The sequence below is a fragment of the Fukomys damarensis genome, unplaced genomic scaffold (assembly GCF_012274545.1).
Source record: "Fukomys damarensis isolate Sample0158 unplaced genomic scaffold, DMR_v1.0_HiC HiC_scaffold_13, whole genome shotgun sequence".
NCBI classification, from domain to species: domain Eukaryota; kingdom Metazoa; phylum Chordata; class Mammalia; order Rodentia; family Bathyergidae; genus Fukomys; species Fukomys damarensis.
Window position 1 is genome coordinate 23,587,035 of NW_022900925.1, and position 20,986 is coordinate 23,608,020.

The following is a 20,986-nucleotide window of genomic DNA, read 5'->3' on the forward strand; positions in this document are numbered from 1 at the left end:
CGGACCGCGGACGCCGCCAGCCTGAGGTGAGGGAAAGGAGGCCCTGCAGCCGGGGATCCTGAAGCTGGAGACGCTGGGGCAGGGGAGGGGCGGTGGCAGCAGGGGCCGCCTCCCAGCCTCAGAGCGCACGCGGCCGGGCTCCATCCCGTCCTGACCCGTCGAGGCTGGGCAGTCCAGCAGTCTCCTCAGCCGTGGGGCCTTGAGGTCCTTTCCCGAGAACCGTGGAGGACTCTGGAGTCGCGGGGATGGCGGCCCGGACCCCGGAACTGAGAGGCGTACTGACTTGGGCCCCTGAGGAGGACGGGGTTGCCCCTGGAGCAAGCAGGCTCCTGTCTGAACTCTGCTAAATGTGGTGGTTCGTGCTCTTTTAGGCCGACTCGGAACGGATTCATGCCATACCCCTCTGAGATGAGACTCCGGGCCAGGGAGCGGGAGAATACCACGTGGGAGGACGGTGTCCAGGGCTGGGTCTGGTTGCCTTTAAAGTCTCCTTTACTTGCGGAGCGAGGTGTGGGGTGCAGAGAATCTTGTTCTCACTGTGTCTTTGTATCTTGGCGAGAGCCAGGGCCAAGCAGGTTGTCCTTTGCCAGTTCCTGTTCAAAGGATTTTAGGTCTTCTGTGGAGATGTACTAAATATACATGCCTGTTGATATTCTTTCCTTCACGAATGTTGTACTGATTCGGGGCAGCATTTGGAGATAGGAAACAGGAAGGCGATGGGTGGGTAAAGATTTCAGAGGAACATGTGTGCTGAAGAAGGGCCTGCCCCGATCCAGGCCAACATTATTATTGGAGTTGGAGAAGGGCAAGTGAACACTTGAAAGCCCCTCTAAAAGTCAGGGACTAATATAGGATTTATGGCCTATATTTTGTAGAAGTATACAAGAATATAGCTTCTCAGAGAGAACTACTTTAATTTGAACTATTTTTGTTTTGAGGTTTAAGACTGAAATCAAGTGACTCTAGGAGTTCCTGATTCCATTTATACTTAGAGTTTCAGAAATTTCACTGTATGCAGATTAAACTTAATAATCTGGTCTTCAGTCTCAAAACTTGGTTTTCCTTGATTTTCTTTCTCTAGTTTCTTTTCTAATCCCACAGTTCAGATTGAGAAGGATGCTTTCTTTGGTTACGTATGGTAGTTACTTCTCTTTTGGAGGGTTCAAATATTCAAATTTATCTTATCTTGCTTCATCATAAGGGATGCTTTGGACGACTGTGTTGAGGATTTTTCTGCCCATTGGGAAAACAGTGTCTAACAGAGCAGGACTACATTTAGCAGAGTTCAGCTAGGATCCTGCTTGCTATAAACTAGCAAGTGTTTTCCCACTTCTCTTGCCACAGTTTCTTTATTTTTACTACTTAATGTATAGCAGGAGAACTGATATGAACCCAAGAATAATTAATATTGTAAAGTGGGTATATGAAAGGTGCCACAGGTAAAGTAATAGGTTATAAAGATGTCTATTTACAAATGTTGTAGAAGTCTCCTTTGTTTTACCAGTGCAGAGAACATCCATCATAAGGTAAAATAGGTTTTTTTTTGCCATAGCCCGCCTGTGTCCTCCAGAGTGTACTTTTATTTTGCTCTTTTCTTCTTCTTCTTCTTCTTTTTTTTTTTTTTTTTTTTTTTTTTTTTGGTACCGGCGCTTGAACTTGGGTCCTTGCGCTTGCAAGGCAGGCCACCAAACCGCTGAACTAAATCCCCGGCCCTTGCTCTTTTCTTCTTTCTTAGCCCAAGCTTGCTCTGCAGAGCTGGTTTTCCCCTCCTCTTCACTTTTACTTTTTCAAGTAAACTTTGCCACCGTTAAAAAAAAAAAGAGAGATTAAATTGTTTTGAAATGGAAGGGAAAGTTGGGAAAGATGGCCTTTTGCTTAATGACTTTATACTTCAGACAATGTAATGTCAAAGACCTAGTATTGTGAAAGCCAGCCTCAGACAACTCTCATTTAATGTTGACCTCTCTAAAATGTGTGAACAGGTTCAGGTGTAGGCAGCACCATACAGTATTTCCTTTTCAGTCAATGACTAGGAAAAAAAAAAGTTTTTTACTTGTCTCTTGTACTGGTTTAACAGGTCAGGGGCTAGTGGGTTTTTTTTGTTTTGTTTTGTTTTAATTTAAAATATCCCTTCCCCCTTTTTTTGGACTACTAACATGCTAGTAATAATCTAAAAATAAAGAAATAAGAATGAAATTTGTGTAGGGCTGGGGATTTAGTACAGTGGTTCCGCTGCCTGCCTCACAAGTGCAAGGACCTGAATTTGATCCCCAGTACCAAAAATAAATAAATAAATAAAATTTGTGAAATAATATATTGGAAATTAGGATTTCCTCTTGAGGAGGAGGAAATCTTTTGGCAATCGAGAAAAAAGTTACATTACTATAGGACATGTTCTTAAAGATTAATAATTACAGAAGCTGTGTGTCAAACATCTTTCCAAACCTTAAAACTCCAAGATTATGAAGTGGTGAATGAACACTAAAGACTGGCTGAAAAAGATTTTCGATAACTGTTGAGGTGACTACCATTTTCAAATAGTTTTCTTTAACTTTTCACCTTGAATTATTGCTTTTCTGTTGCTTTATTTTTACAAAACTCAAGTATTTGTTACTTTATTTGAATCTAATGGACTGTTTTCAGGTGTTTTTAAATAGCTTGTGAACTATCACAAATAGTGTTACAAGAATTTTGTACTTGCATAAATAAAGATTATGCATCTGATTAGCTATAAATTCTTTCAAGTTCAGCCAATTGATCTTAGTTAAGTATGCTGTAATGATTCAGTTTGTACCAGTTTATTATTTATTCAATCTACCATTAAGCCATCTAGTCTTAGGATGTTTAAGGAAGCAAAAGGAAAGAAGCTTCAACAATAAATAATCTTAAGCACCTTACCCAAAAGTTGGTAGCCCTAACTGATCCCAGCTTCCAGTGATGTTATTTGGGACTTAAACTCATTACATCTTTTCAGCATGCCTATTCTCATCTTTTCTTTGAGACACTGTCTCACTTTGTAATTCATGATGGCCTTGAGCTCATTGTTTAGCCCAGTCTGTCCTCAAACTTGCAGCAGTCCTCCTACCTCAGCCTCCTGAGTGCTGGGATTGTATACCACCAAGTCTGGCTACTCATCTTTCTTTCTTTTTCTTTTTTCTTTCTTTCTTTCTTTTTGTTTGTTTGTTTGTTTAGTTTTGTTTGGTACGAACTCATGACCTTGCCCTTGCGCAGCATGTGGCCGAACCACTGAGCTAAATCCGAGCCCTTCATCTTTCTTTTTCCCTCCCTCCCTCCCTCCCTTCCTTCCTTCCTTCCTTCCCCTCCTTCCCTTCTTTCTTGTGATGCTGGTAACCCAACCCAAAGTCTTTTACATGCTAGGCAAGCACCCTACCACTGAGCAACATCCTCAGTTCCTCTCATCCTTTAAAAAAAATTTTTTTTGGGGGGAATACAGGGGATCGAACCTGGGACCTGGGACCTTGCACTTGTGAGGCAGGTGGCGGAACCACTGAGCTAAATCCCCAGCCCTTTTTTTTTTGTGTGTGTGTGTGTGTTTTTTTTTTTTTTTTAGGGTCTCACTATGTAGTTGAGACTGCTCTGGAACTCACTGTATAGCCCAGGCTGGTCTCAAACATGCCGCGATCCTCCTGCCTCAGCCTCCCGAGTGCTGGGATTACAGGTATGCACCACCATGCCCGGCATTCCTTTTTTGTTTTTTGAGACAGGGTCTCACAATATAGTTCAGGCCGAACTTAAACTCACGGTGACCTTCCTGCCTTAGTTTCCTGAGTGCTGGGATTACTGGCAAGTATCAACACACTTAGCTTTCCTTATCTTTTTCTTTATATAAGGATCCACAATAAATAATATTTACCTTGCCCTGACAACAGGAATTTAAATTGCATGGCTATACTAGTTATAAAGTAATCATTCTAGATAGAATGTTTGTATAAATGATTTTCTTCTTTTTTTTTTTGCGGTACCTGGGATTGAACTCAGGACCTTGGGCTTACAAGGCAGGCTCAGTGCCACTGAACTAAATCCCCAGCCCAATGATTTTCTCCTTTAAATGGTAACACAAAGTAAATGAATTCACAAAGTTTGAAAAACAGATTCAGCTTTGGGGAAGATATTTTAAGGAATAGAAGACCTTATTTATGAATATCTAACCACACCCTATGATAGAAATAGAATAAACTCACTGAAGAAGTTCCTTAACATTATTGTCTTTTTGTAGACAGCTTTCAAACCTGTCTTTAGGGCATCATATTACAGTGATACATGCATACCCATGTTTGTAGCAGCACAATTAATAATAGCTAAATCTTGGAAGTACCCTATATGTCCTATATGTCAATCAACAGATGACTGGATAAAGAAAATATATTTACACACAATGGAGTACTATTCTGTCATAAAGAAAGATAAACTTTGTAAGAAAATCGATGCACCTTGGGATTATAATATTAAATAAAATAAGTCAGACATACAAGCTTAAATATCACATTGCTCTCACATGACAAACCAAACATATAAATAGCAAAATAGCTGGATATGGTACCATACAACTGTAATCCTAGCATGTGGAAGGCTGATGTAGGATGATTGCCATGAGTTCGGGATCAACTTGAACTACATGGTAAGACCTATCTCCAAAAATCAAAGCCAAAAAAAAGTCACAAAAACAAAAGATAATAGGAAGTAAGGAGACAGCTCTTTCTCAAATGGGAGTAGGGAGGGAGGGAAGGGAAAAGAGGAATTAAGATGTGTTATATGTGCATACCAATTACCTACAAGAAGTATAAACATTTACTACAAACACATACTAATACATTTTTTGAAATCTTTTTTTGTCATTCAAATTTGCATACATGTATAAGTATGTATTTACACATACACACACACACACACACACACACACACACACACTCCAAGTTGGAAGATAGTAGCTTGATAAATTCCTTTCCTTTTTTTTGAGACAGGGTCTCACTACATAGTTGAGACTGACCTGGAACTCACTAGGTAGCCCAGGCTGGTCTCGAACTCACAGCGATCCTCCTGCCTCTGCCTTCCAAGTGCTGGGGTTACAGGTGTGTGCCACCACATCTGGTCTTTTCTTTCTTTTTTTTTTAGTACCGGGTATGGAACTCAGGACCTTGTGCTTGTGAGGCAGGCTCTTGATAAATTCTTAATGTTTATTAGGTGTAATATAAGTAGATTAGCAGCAAGATAATGATGATAGGTGGTTGTATTATGTTTCAACATTTGGTGGAATTCCTAGCCCTGGCAAAACAAATTGTTTAATTTTTCTTTAATCCCATCTCATAAAATACAATAACTTAATAGAACATTTAGTATTGGAAAGTATGTAAGGAACTTTCTAGTTCAGTTTTCCACCTAATTTTTTTTGTCTGATATTTCTTTTGAAAACTTCCAGCTATATTTCACGTTTCACCATCTGACTTAATGCATCATGAACCAACTAAGTGTGTGTGTGTGTATGTATGTGTGCCTGGAGACTGAACTCATATATACTAAGCATGTATACTATTTTACTACTCAACTATACCCCTAGCCTGGAGTTCCTTACTTTCAATTTAAAGCTACCTAAACTGCCTAGACTTTTAATTCCAAAAGGATCACTGTTTTAATCTGTAAATTTCTCCAACTCTAGATCTCTACCTGTTAATGTTGAATATAATGGCTTATCACATCCAGATGATTTGGCCAAAAGAAAATAATAATATTTTTGAAGAAATACTATTTTTGGATGCTGGGGATTTAGCTCAGTGGTTCTGCTGCCTGGCTTGCAAGCACAAGGTCCCAAGTTAAATCCCTGGTACCAAAAAAAAAGAAAAAGAAAGAAAGAAATACTATTTTTTTTGTTGTTTTTTGTTTGTTTTGTTTTGAGATGGGATCTGACTGTATAGTTTAGGCTGGCCTTAAACTTACTATGTAGGCCAGGCTGGCCTCAAACTCATGGAGATCCTCCTGCCTAAGCGTTCTGAGTGCTGGATTACAGATGTGTACCACCATGCTCAGCTTCTTCAGGGAAATTCTTGTCCTTGAGAGTCTTTGGAAGTTAACTGATACACTTGAATTATGGATCTGACTTTCTTTGAATATAGCCCTATTAAATAAGATTATGAGCATCAGTAATTGATTCATAACACTGAAGCTTTTAAGATTTGTTTTTTCTTCTTAAAAATTTTAGATTGGCCTGGAACTCATGATCCTCCTGCTCTAGTCTCCTGAGTGCTGGAATTACAGCATGCATCATCATGCCTGGCTATACCAGAGCCTCTAGAATTCATAAATTGCTTTTATAAGATCTCTAAATTTTTTCAAAGAATAGTATTTGAAAGCCAGGCATGGTAATACATGCCTGTAATCACAGCACTCTGGGAGGCTGAGGCAGGAGAATGTGAGTTTGAGACCAGCCTATGCTACATAGTGAGTTCAAGTCCAGTCTGAACCACATAGCAAGACTCCATCACAACAAACAAAATAGTATTTGAAATAGACAGCTCATGTCTCCTAGCTTTGCATCTCAAATAAATTTGATGCTGATGAAATAACCTTCAAAGCCTAGTGACATAGCATTGTGAGGTGTTGAGGCTGTGGGGCTAAGACAATTGGAAGACAGAATAAGTTTTCCCAGTTTCATTGAGGAAATATCTCATAGTCAATGACACAGTAAAACATATATAGTAGTACTGATAAATAAACAAATAATATTTCAGTTATATAAAGGATTAGGCAGATTAAAATAAAGTATCAGAGTGGCATGGATTAATTTGGGAAAGCCTTTTTATTAAAATTTATTTAAAATCTTTAGTTGGTAATAATACATAATTAACACATATTGTTCAAAAATAGAAAACAGTATACAATGACATTCTTCCTCCTAATTTTTGTCTTACAGTCTCCTTTTTTTTTTTTTTTTTTTTTTTTTTTTTTTGATACCGGGGATTGAACTCTGGTCCTTGCGCTTGTGAGGCAGGCCACCGAACCGCTGAGCTAAATCCCCAGCCCATCCTAGTCCTTTATATCAGAAGCAACCTGTTACTAATTTAATAATTATCAGATATATTCATTTACATTTAATGTTATTAATTTCTTAATAACTTACTGAGACTTTCTGCATCATTTTTCAGGGTTTTGTGGTCTCTTCTCCTGTCCTCTCCTCTTCCTCTTCCTTCCTCTTCCTCTTCCTCTTCCTCTTCCTCTTCCTCTTCCTCTTCCTCTTCTCTTTTTGAGAAGGGGGTCTCACTGTGTAGCCCAGGCTGGCTTGAACTTGAGGCAGTCCTCCTGCCTCTGCCTCCCTAGTGCTGGCATTATAGGTGAGTGCTACTATTCCCAGCTCTGTTGCTTCCTTTTCTTGAGAGACAGGGTTTTACTCTGTAGTACAGGCTGGCATTGAACTCATGATCTTCCTGCCTCAGCCTCCCAGGTAGCTGAGATCACATATGTGCACTACCACATATGGCAGATTTTATGTCTATTAAAGCAGATGCATATATATAACTTCCTGCCCCCATCATACAAATCATATAGTTCCACAATGTTGTTTACAAAAATCGAAGTCCTCAGCCCCTTCCTACTTTTTTCAGAATAAGTTAGCTCATGTATTTGTGATATATCTTTTTGTCTGTAAACAAACTATCTTGCTACATCTTGATTTTTCACTGTTGCCTATTAATGCTGTATTATGGAAAATGAGGATTTGACTCTACTTCTTACCCTCACCATTCATTTATAGCTTTCCTATCCCCATCATCTAACTCTAGCTAACTGAGTTATATTTACCTTGTTCTATTGATAACTTTACATTAGGAATGTGTAAATGCTATACAGGATTTAGTTGTATGACATCCCATGATTACTTTTCTTCTTGGGAGTGAATAACCATCTTTGTTTTTATTTGTTAGAATTCTGTATATTTATTACTTACTCCTTACCAGGTTTCTAAATCTCTCAAGACATTGATATGGACTAAATATTTTATCTTTCTCTTCTATAAAATTTTTCTTAGTCTCTTCTGCTTGCTCTCTGTATGTGGATATTTCGCTGTCATACTGCACTCACTGTTCCCCATCATCCTGGAGGTGCTCTTCTCTTCTGTTGTGGAGAAGTTATTTCCCATATATTCCACATTCTTGGTTTAGTCCCTTATTCTGATGGAGAATATCTTCTAGTGGCATTCTGAGAAAGAGTAAATAGGAGATAAAAATGTTTATAACTTATCCTGAAAAAATTTAAGCCTGCAAAGGTTAACATAATTGGTATCACTGTACCCATGAATGAGATTCACCAATTTTAACATTTTGCCACATTTGCTTTAGTGCTTTCATGTGTGTACATGTTGATAAACTTCATACTTCACCTATAAATACTTCTGTTTCTCCTTATCACTCTCACTATACTGCCAAAATTTAATATTCATATAGCATCTAACGTGCAGTCCCTTTTGAGTTTCCTCACTTGTTTCACTATCCTTTAAAAGTGCAGGTGTAGAAGCTGGGGATTTAGCTCAGTGGTTCCACCATCTATCTGCCTTGCAAGCACAAGGACCTGAGTTTGATCCCCAGTACCAAAAAAATAAACAAAACAAAAAAAATGCAGGTGTGAGCCAGGGATTTAGCTCAGTGGTGCATGCCTGCCTCACAAGCACAAAGTCCTGAGTTGGATCCCCATTACAACAAAAAAAAAGAAGTGCAGGTGTTTCAATTCATGATACAGTTGAGAATCATGCTTTATATTTCATTCCCAAGGGTCTAACTTTAAAAAAAAAACAGAATCTCACTACCATTTTTTCTTGAAAATAAAATGGGGTCATATATTAATTTATGCTCAAAAAGATGCATCAAGGCTTATTTTCAGAGGATGCTTTCTTTTCTCATGTATAATGGTCTGCATTTATTTGTTGATTCACGTATAAAAATATACAGTTAGGGCCAGGGATTTAGCTTAGTGTTTTTGCTGCCTTCCTCACAAGTGCAAGGTCCTGAGTTTGATTCCTGGTACCAAAAAAAAATTTTTTTAATTAAAAAAATATATTTATGGCCAGGTGTGGTGGTGCACACCTGTAATCCCGGCACTCAGAAGGCTGCGGCAGGAGGATCGCTGTGAGTTTATATCAATATATATATATATATTCATGTATAGAAATTACATTTATTCAAATATAGTATGTCATCTACTTCTGGAACATTGTCATAACTCTCCAAACCTGGAATTCCAACCTTCATTTCTTACAACTCAATTTCCTGTAGAAGCATTGGCCACAATCTCTCATGTCCAGCAATAGAGCCTTTTGTAAATGAGCACTTCTTGTGATCAATATATATATATATATTCATGTATAGAAATTACATTTATTCAAATATAGTATGTCATCTACTTCTGGAACATTGTCATAACTCTCCAAACCTGGAATTCCAACCTTCATTTCTTACAACTCAATTTCCTGTAGAAGCATTGGCCACAATCTCTCATGTCCAGCAATAGAGCCTTTTGTAAATGAGCACTTCTTGTGCCTGTGGCCTGCTGGTAGTACATTGGCAACACAGCTGTCAGTGATGTTATCTTATGTATTCTTCATCCAAGTCACAAACTCTTGAAGGGTAGACTTCATAAAATTTCCATTAAATCAAGTGTTAATTGAAGACTTACAAGACAGGAGTGACCACAAAAATGATGACAGTGTGAAATAGGAAGAAAAGGGCTAAAGGTGTAGGGAAAGTGGGAAGGGTAGGGGAAAGGAAATAAGTGAAAAGAAAAAATATGAGAAAATGTAAAAATGGAAATAAAGAGTTTGTAAATGGGGAGGGGAAGAGGGGGTGAAGGGAGGGCAGGGACAAGGGGAAAAAATGAGAACCAAGAACTGTCATGTGAAGGTACAGGATCCCATTAATGAATGTAACTGTATTGTAGACCTAGACTGCACCAATAAACCAATAAAAAAAAATGATGACAGTTAAGAATGATGGTTCACACAAAAGTGACAAAAAATTGCAGGCACCAAAATTCAGAAAACACTTTTATTTCACATGAGTGCTTTAAGTGCATCCATAACAACATGGTATACATTGAATTACGAAGATTCATATTAGACATGACCACGTCCGTTTGTTATCAAGTGTACAGTACTGGTGCGTTGTGTCTGTGCTCAGATTGGTCAGTTGGCAGTAAGTCTTGAGTTTATCTGTTTACATAGGCGTTTATCTCTCATTCAAAGGCACCTACTTGGGGTTATTTATGAATACTTAATTATAATTTATATTATCATTTAAAGTATTAATGTCAATAACATTTATTTACATTTAATTATGTATTAATATTATTTTATAATTCATTATATCCATTTGTATTACAGTGGATGTTCTAAATATGTCCATCCTGGCCGACTATCTTAGGACTTACTTTGGTGCTAGGTTGCTATTACAAGGGCTTATTTTCTATTAGGTCTTGTTTTGGGAGAAATACCATATATAACCCAGGCTGGCCTCGAATTTGACTTTTTGATCCTTCACCCTCAAGCTCCTCAGTGATGGAATTATAGGAATACACCATAAGCCCAGTATGTCTTTAGTTTAGTTTTTTTGTACTGGGGATCGAACTCGGGACCTTGTGCTTGTAAGGCAGGCAGCAGAACCACTGAGCTAAATCCCTGACCCTCTCTTTAGTTTTTTAAATCTAGAACACTCACTACCCTTTTTGTCTTTCATGGCATTTGTCTTTCACTGGCTTTTCTTGTTTATTGTGGTACTGGTGATCTTTATCCCCAGTGCCCCATGAGGTAACTGTAGTATAAGAATATCTTGTTTTCTTTTGCTTTTGTACTGGGGATTGAATTCAGGACCTTGCATTTGCCATGCAGGTGCTGTGCCGCTGAGCTACATCTCTGGCCCCAAGAATATCTTGTTTTCTAATAATATTTGTGCATTGTTTTGCTTTGTTTTGTTGCCCAGCCTGGGCTTGAACTAGTGGCTAGTCTGCTTCTGCTTCCCAAATGCTGGCGTTATAGATATGTGCTACCATGCTTGGCTTCTTCAATCTTTTTATCAGGATGGAAACTGCAGTCATCTAGTTTTACTAGTTGGGGGAAAAAAAAATTAATGACCTGAAGTTTTTGAAACAATTTCAGTCAATTCTCTTTATTTGGCTCTTTCATAGATGAAACATTTCGGAGATTTTTATGATACCAATTGTATTTATTCTATGTAAGTTTACTACAGATGGGTTATGATTCATTTCTTCGGTTTACCTAATCACTTGCTGCTTCATCTGCTGTTTCGTCTTTTTTTTTTTTTGGTCTTTTTGTGGCTTATATCTTTTAGAAAATTTTCCTTACATTTGTTTCAGTGGCATTTCAGGTACCTTTGAAAATGGGTAGTTATTTTATCTACCGTCTTTATCCAATAGTTTTATAATACTTCTTTAAAGACCTCCACCCCTTTTTTTGGTACCGGGGATCGAACTTGAGTCCTTGTGCTTGTGAAGCAGGCGGAGGAACCACTGAGCTAAATCTCCAGCCCTACCCCCACTTTTTTTTTTTTTTTTTTTTTTTTTTTAACCTGGGATCCAACTCAGGGCTTTGCCATGGAGAGGCAGGGGGGGGGACCCCCGCGCTAAAACCCTCCCCCCCCTTTTTTTTTTTTTTTTTTTTTTGTATTGGGAATTAAATTTAGGACCTTTACACTCAGCTGCATTCCCAGCCCCCCTTTTTTTTGCAATTCTTCTGCCTTAGCCTCCCCAAATCCTGGGATTATAGGTATGTGTTTCTTTAAAGATTTCTTGAAAGATACTGAAGTTTACATCAGCCTCATCTTGGAAAATATTTTTTGTTCCTGGGCTGAGAAATAAGGACTAGGATAAACAGTTGTTATTTCATCTGACCAATAAATATATCCTAAGGAAATACTGTATTGGTTTACAAAATAAAGATAAACAAAACAACAACAACAACAAAAACACCAAAGTTTCTAGTTGATTGTGGAAGGAAATGACCTTTAACTCTGTTGTGACCATTACGAGCTAGTATTTCTCATGTTATCATATCCTATCATTTGGATCTTTATTCAGCTGCTCCTTCTATAATGACTGCTACTTTCTCTTGCTCCTTGCATCCCCTGTCCCCAGGATTTCACTGTATAGTTTAGGATGACCTTGAACTCACTTTGTAATCCAGGCTGGCTTCAAACAAGTGGTGATCCTCCTGCCTTAGCCTTCTAAGAGCTGGATTACAAGTGTGCACCATCCTCCCAGCTCCTTGGATTTTTCTCCCCCAGTTCTTAATCTGTAATGTCTTCCAATTCTAGGAAGTCTTCTTTGTCCCTCTCCTCACCATTACACCTCCAGGTTTGATAAAATACCCTTCTTTATGTTTCTTCACATAAGAGGTATACTACTATAATTGTATATCTACACCACTTAGCTAGGGACTCAATCTAATGTAATTTTGAATATGCAACTTCTGTCTCACTTGGTATACAAGTGTTTATTTAAAATTTAAAATTTGAAGGAAAATAATTTTTGTTAATTATTAGCTCTATACTGAGCTAAATCCCCAGCCCTATCTATCTATCTATCTACCTATCTATCCATTTATTTATTTGTACACAGGATCTCATTGTATAGTTCAGGCTGGTTTTAAACTCTCTATGTAGACCAGGCTGGCCTCTAAACTCACAGCAGTTCTCCTACCTCAGCCTCTTGAGTGCTTGGATTATAGGTTTGCACCACCAGATTGGGCTCACCTTTTTATTTTCATTCATTCATTGATCCATTCATTCATTCATTTGCGGTAGGGTCTCACTGTGTAGTTCAGGCTGGCCTTGAACTCACTATGTACTGTAGGCTGCCCCTTAAACTTGTGGAAATCTTCCCTTCTTAGCCTGCTTAGTGCAGGGATTACAGGCATTTCCTACATATTACTTTTTCTTTTTTTTTTTTTTAAGTGAGAGTTTTGTTAACTTGCCCAGGTAATCTCAAACTCACAATCCTCCATGTAGTTTTTCTATAAAATGGAATACTACTCAGCCATAAAGAATGAGAAAGTAGATTCATTCATAGGTAAATGGGTACATTTTGAGGATATACTTCTAAGTGAAATAAATAAGTCACACATATGCAAATACCGAATAGTTTCTCTAGTGTGAAAAACTAAAATAGTACTCAAGATCCTAACGGGACAATTAGCAAATAGGAAGAAAAGGACCAAAAGTGTAGGGACAGTGAGAAAAATAGGGAAAGGGGAATAAGGGAAAAGGAAAAAAAATATGAGAAAATGTAAAAATGGAATTAAATCGTTTGAAGGGGGAAGGTTAGGAGGGGGTGGAGGGAGGGTGGGGACAAGGGGAAAAAATGAGAACCAAGACCTGGCATGTAAAGGTACAAGATCCCAGTAATGAATGTAACTGTATTGTCTACCTAGAATGTACCAATAAATTCAATTAAAAAAAAACAAAAAAAAACCTCACAATCCTCGTGCCTCATCCTCTTAGAGTGCTGGGATTTCAGGTGTGCACCAGCACTTCCAGTTTAAAATATGGTTTTGGAAAAAGATTCATTGTAAGCTTATGGACCACTGAGTTAAAACAATACACTAAAATTTATCAATAAAATGTCGAAAATTAAAGGCTTAGATACTTTTATCAGTGGCTATGAAAACTAATTGTTGCTTTTTTTTATAATTGCTTGGAAAATACAGGGTCATTTTGTTCAGAGAACACATGACAAGTCTATTGCTTTTGATTAGAGAAATACCTCTGAAGGAAATGGAGACGGACTTTTAACTAGGTACATCATCTGTAGTTAGCCTAATTTCATTTTCAGGTACAAAAGGCACAGTTTGGAATCTTCTCCAGATATTTTCTTTTTCTTTTTTTGTAGTACTAGAGATTGAATTCAGGGCCTTGTCTATGCTAGGGAAGTGCTCTACCACTGAACTACACCCCTAACCCAAATATTTTCAATGGATTCTAAATAAAAGTTCAAGAATACATTTTATGTATTTTATATAAAAGATAATTTGCTTTGGAAAACAGTGGTTGGGTGCATTGTAGTTTGCAAAACCCTTTCATGACCTGCCTGGTGGTACAGGCCTACAATCCCAGCACCCTGGGAGGGCTGAGGCAAGAGGATCACAATTTCAAGCCCAACCTGGGCAATTTAACAAGATCCTGTGTCAAATTAAAAAATGAGTTCAGGAAGTAGCTCAGTGCAAAGGCCCTGGGTTCATTCCCTACACTGCAAAAAACAAACAACAACAAAGATAAACTTTTCATGTAATCTCAGTCTTAAGAGCAGTCCTATGAGGTAAATATGATCTTCTATTTATTTTGACAGAGAAGGAAGCTCAGAGATGTTAAGTGACCAGTTGAAGTTCCCACTGCTTCATAGTCAGAGTTTAAGCCTGGGATTGACTGTAGCTCTGCTGTTCTCTTGGTTACCTGATCCAAACTATAATACTTCTTTTTTCCTTCTTTTCAAGACCTTTCCCAGACACAATTAATTGTAGGGAAGAATACTCAGACTGCATACATTGTTACATGATAATTCATCAGTTAATATACCCACACTGTCTAAAATCTTATTATTTGTCATTTGGAGGTGTCTACTCTTAGAAATTCTGGATTGCTCTATCAATGTAATGAGATCTGTCCTTTTATTTTCTTTTCCACTCTAGATCAGTGGTTCTCTAGTCTGGATTTGCATCAGTACATTCAGCAGTGGAATTTTAAGATTCAGATCCCTGGGCTGCCTTTTGGCAGTTCTGATTCTGTATATCTAGGATAGAATTTATTTTTATTTTCAGTTTTTTGAGACAGGGTCTTGCTATATAGTTCAGGCAGGACTTGAGCTCACTATGTGATATAGGCAGTGATGTTTCGACTTCAGCCTCCAGAGCTCTATGATCAAAGGTGTGCATTACCATGCCTGGTTGATCTGGGATAGAATTCAGATATGTATTTTTAAAAAGGTCCCAGGCCGGGGATTTAGCTCAGTTGTTCCACCGCCTGCCTCACAAGCATAAGGACCCAAGTTCGATCCCTGGTACCAAAACAAACAAACAAACAAACAAATAAAAAGGTCCTGGATGATTCTTATATATAGTCAAAATTGTGAATTTGTACCCTAGATACATTTAAATTATTGGATTTAAATTATTAGGATGAACAGCAGTATTTAGAGTAGACATTTCTTGGTCTTTTAGAGTTTAGGTCCAAGTGAGGTGGTGCACACCTGTAATCTCAGAACTTGGGAGGCTGAGGCAGGAGAATCATAAGTTTGAGGCCAGCCTTGGCTACATAGTGAGCTCAAGGCTAGTCTGAACTACAAATTGAGACCCTGTCATATGAATGTGTGTGTGTGTGTGTATGTGTATGTGTGACTTAATATAATGGGAAGATGAATTGCCTTCTTCTTGGCTCTAAGCTTTTGTGTAACCACTTGAAAAAATAATCAGAGCCTAACTCTGTTTTAGAGACTCTAGTGATTTTCTTCCCCCTGCTGCCTGATTTTTTATGAAATACTAGAAATGATAAAGATTGGAATGTACTAAGTATACAGTTTTCTTGGAAAGTCACTTTATGAAATGGTAAACTTGGGTTATTATTTAATAGTGTCATCCCTTCTTTGTATATTTTTTGTTTGTAGAATCCAACAAATACCGGTAGTTAAACACTGAACTTTATGCTTCAAGTTAATAGATTTCATCAGGAAAAAAAGATCTTTTGAATTTGTTAAATTTTTGAATATATTAATTTTGTATTGTGCTTAATAAAACAGGGATTGATAAAAAGATTTGGTATCTTTTAAAAATCACTTTCAAATTTCTCTTTTTCTTTTTAGCTCTTTTTGGAGACGGATATCTGCTCAGACAGTAAGAATTACAAGAGGTCAGTTACAAATAATGTTCTTTTATGTTTGTAATTAATAAAAAATTTGTCCATGTGCTAAAATACTAAATTGTGGTCTTTTATGTTAAAAGTTATATTCTATAAAGAATGTAGGCAGACCTAGGGTGGATAACCTAAAATGAACAAGGAGTCTGACATTGGTACTGCTTCACTACCTTCTAACTCAGGGCTAGAGTTAGTGGAAATGGGGCACAATGTGGAATAGCTTCTAGAATGTCTGGATAGTTACTCAGTGATTTTCCATGCATGACCTCTCTTTTCTGGTAGTTTGCATGCTTTTATCTAGGAATGCTAATCTATACAGATGCTGATTGCTGGACAGGTTCTTTTGCTATTAAAACTGATCTACTTCCAATATATGCAATCCATTAGGGAAAGCTGCCTTTATCTTTTTTTTTTAAGCTAGGAAAAGAAAACTTGTTGCTGGCCTTGTTGAGCCTTTTTTTTATTAGCCCAGGGACCATAGTTTGTTAGCCTTTTCTTTTTCTTCTTTCATGGAATCATTCCTTTGTGATGGATTTTACCTTTTTGTGTATGTGGTCATTGAACTTGAATCAGATTATAAATTAGAGTCTGCATTTCACTTGAGTGTCCTATTATTTTTCCTGTGAAGAAAGCAGCCACTATTTTCTGTTAGTTGGGACAAAATTTTAGCTTTTTAATCTACTGTTATTTATTTATGTATGTATTTATTTATTGAGACTGGGTCTCATGTAGATCAGGATGGCCTTGAACTCACTAGATGGCTCAGGCTCTTCTAGAATTTATAGCAATTCTCCTTCCTCAGCCTCCCAAATGCTGGGATCTCAGGCATACACCCCCACACCCGACTCTGTTGTTTTTAAACCTGCCTAAAATGTGAAAGAAATAGGCTCATTACTAAAGTATATTTGACGTTCTTCAGAATGGTGAGTGTGTTGGAATTTTCCCTTCCATCCACCTTTCTATCCCTTTTTTGTTTCTTCTTTCCTTTTTAAATAATGTTGTTTCCTTTTAAGCTTCTAGAGTGAACTTCTTCATACAATTTGAAGAAATTTTTAAAGAAATCAGGCTGGGGATGAAACTCAGTGGTAGAGTGCTTGCCTAGTAAGCACACGAGGCCTGCGCTCTATCTTTAATACTGCAGGGTAAGAAAAAAAGGAAAATAAATCTAATATTGCATAGTAAATTTAAACATTAAAGCTTTCCTGATTCAGGATTCTTTTTTGTTGTTGTTTATTTATTTTTGGTTTTGGAGATTGAACCCAGGGCCTCGTGCATAGTAGGCAAGTGTGCTAGTTTTGTCATAACTAGAGTTATGTTAGAGCCGGAAATCCCACCACTCTCTAAGGCTGAGGTAGGAGAATTGCAAGTTCATGTCCCACCTTGGCAATTTAGTGAGGCCCTGCCTCAAAAAAAAATCACAAGGGCTGGGAGTATAGCTCACTGCAAAGCGTTAGTGGGTTCAATTCCCAAAAACATACACAGAAAAGGAAAAGAAATGAAATAATCTCCAATTTAATTTCAGGAAATGTTTATAGTTTGTTTTTTGCCTTTTTTTCTTTTGCTTTCCTAGCAATTTATTTTTGTTATTTATTTATTTTTTGGTACCTGGGATTGAACTCGGGACCTTGCACTTTTGAGGCAGGCGCTGGTACCGCTGAGCTAAATCCCTGGCCCCCTAGCAATTTGTTTTATCTGTTTCATTCTTGGAGCACAGTGGTTCTCTAACTTAAGGGCTTTTAAAAATGCAGATTATTGGACCCCCTACCTGTAGATTTTAATATAATTAGTTGGTATATGGTGAGGCCCAAGAACTTGTACCTCTGATGAGTTCCCAAGCAATTTTGGTGCTGGTGCAGGTGCTAGTTCTACTGTTGTGGTTGTTGAGGAGTGATGGGTGGGGTGATGGAGATCGAACTCAACACTACACGTTAGGCAAGTGCTGTACTACCAAGCCACACCACAGCCCTCCTTCTGTGTTCCTTTAAACTTCTTTTATCTGTCTTTATAGTTCCAAGTGGTTTGTAAAATATATTAATAAATTTGTTGTCCAATGTCTTATAGTACCTCAGAATTAGTATTGAGAATCATTATTTTCTGAATTAAAATGATTAGTCAGGCTATAAGCTAATGCTGACTTGATGTGTAGGTTTTTTAAATTTTGAGACAGGTTCTTGATTAAATTACTCAAGTGAGTCTCAGATTTACCATTCTTCTACCTCAGCCTCCTGTAGTGCTGGGATTAGAGGTGTGTACTTCCATGCCAGGTATTTTAAAATTTTTTTGTTTGTTTTTTTGAGACAGGATCTCACTATGTAGTTGAGACTGACTTGGAACTCATTATGTAGCCCAGGCTGGTCTCAAACTCACAGTGATCCTTCTGCCTCAGCCTCTCAAGTGCTGTGATTACAGGCGTGTTCCACTACGCCCAGCTTTAATAGGATTTTTGAGGGAGCAAAATAAACATTTTTTCATTTAGCTTGGTTTTTTCTGGTGGGCTTTGAACTTTTAGTTTTTTTATTTGGTAGGGGGGTTTGAACTCAAGACCTTGTGCTTGCAAGGTAGGTGCGGTGCCACTTAGTTTAATCTCCAGCTCAGTTTAGTTTTTGAGATAGGTTTTCACTATGTAGATCAGGTTGGCCTTCAGCTTGCTATGTAGCCCATCCTGGACTTGAATGTTAGATTTTTTTTCTCAGCCTCCCAAGTGCTGATTGCAGAATTGTGCCACCATGCCTGACTGAACTATACTTTGATCTTCATTTTTAGTTAGTACTTAGAAGTATGTAATCCTGACTAGTAAGGTTCTTTATCTAAAGAAATAGTACTTGAGGTGATACCTACATTACTTTGATTATGGATTTTAAATTAGTTATTAGATTAATTTTCTTTACCAATTCAATTTACAGAATTGAACCAGGTACCCTTAAACTTTTAAAGCCAAAACTAGACATTGTGGGGTGAATTTTTAAAAGATATAGTTTAACACAATTAAGTACTACTCTGCCATAAAGATAAAGCTGAGTCATTTATAGGAAAATGGATGCACCCTGAGACTATAATATTAAGAGAAATAAATCAGACACACAAGCTTAAATATGACATGGTTGCACTTATATGAGAAACATGAAATGTATAAAGTGCAAAATAAAAGGTAGAAAATGCCAGGCATGGTGGAACATGCTTGTAATTGCAGCACTTAGAGGACGCTGAGGCAGGAGGATAGCCATGAGTTTGAGGCCAACCTGGGCTACATAGTGAGTTCAAGGTCAGCCTGAACTGTGTAGTGAAATCCTGTCTCAAAAATAAATAAATAAAACATAACAAAAGGTAGACAATAGGAAATAGCAAGATAGATCTTTCATATATGGGAAGAGAACCAAGAGATGGAGGGAGGTGAGCGAAAAGAGAAAAAAACACTTTTTTTAAAGAGGAATTATAAAGTGTGCATACATGCACTAAGTCCCTATGAGTAACATGATCAATAAGTACTACAAACGTATAAAAATACACACACACACACACACACACACACACACGCACGTGTGCACATACATGAAGTGGTCCAAGAGATTAAGGGAGGGAGAGGGTGAAGAAGGAAAGGGAATTTAAAAAAAAAGAATTAAGATGTGTCATGTACATTTATCAACTCTAAATGTAATCATTATGTATTACAAACATGTATCAATATATAAAAGTTTAAAAAAATTAATGAAATAAACCAAGTATAGTGGCACATCTAGAGTTTACTTTAAAGTATACACTTATGTAAAATTCATAACTTTTCATTGCATAGTGTTTGGAGCCACACAATCATGTAGTTTAAACACCAGGTTTCAAACAGCTTTCAGTCTCTCCAAACGCTTATCACTCATTACCCCCAATATTTACAACTGGAATTTCAACCTCATAGTAATCAGCTTTCCACATACAACAAAGATATTTCTATGGTCATAATATCCTTTGGATATGACTAAATTGGTAGAGATTGGGAATGGCTTAAGTTTTTTTTTTTTTTTTTTTTCATTAAGTTTGTTGGTACATTTTAGGTATACAATATGGCTTATGTTTTTTGAAAAAAGTTTTTTTTTTTTGGAAAGAGTGAACTGATTTTAATTTTAGTATAGTTACTGTGACCTCACTTTTTCTCCCTTGTAGGAAACAAAGGCCTTGACATAGAATAGCTGAGGAAGCTAAATCTCAAACTCTAGCTTGCTTCCAAGGATCAGCTATAGTTTATTAGATGTAACCTCTGAGTGTCTTCAGCTGTAGGTGGTTGTCCATAACCTACTTTCCTCATTCATTTTTCAATTTATTCATAGCTCTCAGAGCTTATTTCAAAAGAATAATGGATGAACCATCTTCCTTGGCCAAACCTCTGGAGCTGAACCAGCACTCTCGATTCATAATTGGTTCTGTGTCTGAAGATAACTCAGAAGATGAGATCAGCAACTTGGTGAAGTTGGACCTACTGGAGGAGAAGGAGGGCTCTTTGTCACCAGCCTCTGGCAGCTCAGATACACTCTCTGATTTGGGAATCTCTAGCTTACAGGATGGTTTGGCCTCACACATAAGGTAAGAAAGATGAATTTCATGATTAACTTACTTGACCTGTCTTATTCATTTTTTGATTGTGTTCTGAAAACAGCAGGAATAATAGCCAAGTTTGCTTTACCTCTTCCAGTGTCACTGGATGCATAACCTTAATGAGTAATTGGGAAATGATATATTTTGCCGGTTTTGGAATTGTCTTTTCCTGAATAGTTTTCTTAACTTCTTCCTACCTTTCTTACATAGTAGATCTGTTAGTGAGATCTAGTGAGTTAGAATAAGGAGTTTCAGTCTCTGTTCTACTTTGACTAACACTGTTTTAACTTTCTTGATGATTGATAGGAATTCTGCAGAAGTGGGAAAATTTGTAGTAATCTTTCTTTGAATTGCTTCATCATGTCAGAAAGTTACATTCTGTTTCTGGTATAGCCAGTCCTCAATAAAGGATTATGATATGAATAAGGGATTCTTATAGAGCTCTCCATTTTCTGTAGAAACACAATCTCTGTAATTGAGAATGTTAGTAAATA

The 20,986-nt window shown here is 37.5% G+C and overlaps 1 protein-coding gene across 7 annotated transcripts in view; it reads left to right on the forward strand.

The window, feature by feature from the left end:
- Acaca (acetyl-CoA carboxylase alpha) overlaps positions 1-20,986 on the forward strand; it is a 281,891-nt gene that overhangs the window by 39,940 nt on the left and 220,965 nt on the right. For 6 of the 7 annotated variants that reach the window (XM_033762915.1, XM_033762912.1, XM_010626803.3 and 3 more), the window contains 2 exons: positions 15,859-15,905; positions 20,228-20,480. In XM_033762915.1, the coding sequence (XP_033618806.1) occupies positions 15,859-15,905; positions 20,228-20,480 (300 nt within the window). Of the gene's footprint in view, positions 1-9; positions 27-15,858; positions 15,906-20,227; positions 20,481-20,986 lie in introns of those variants that run through there. The other variant, XM_019207827.2, reaches the window with a different exon arrangement.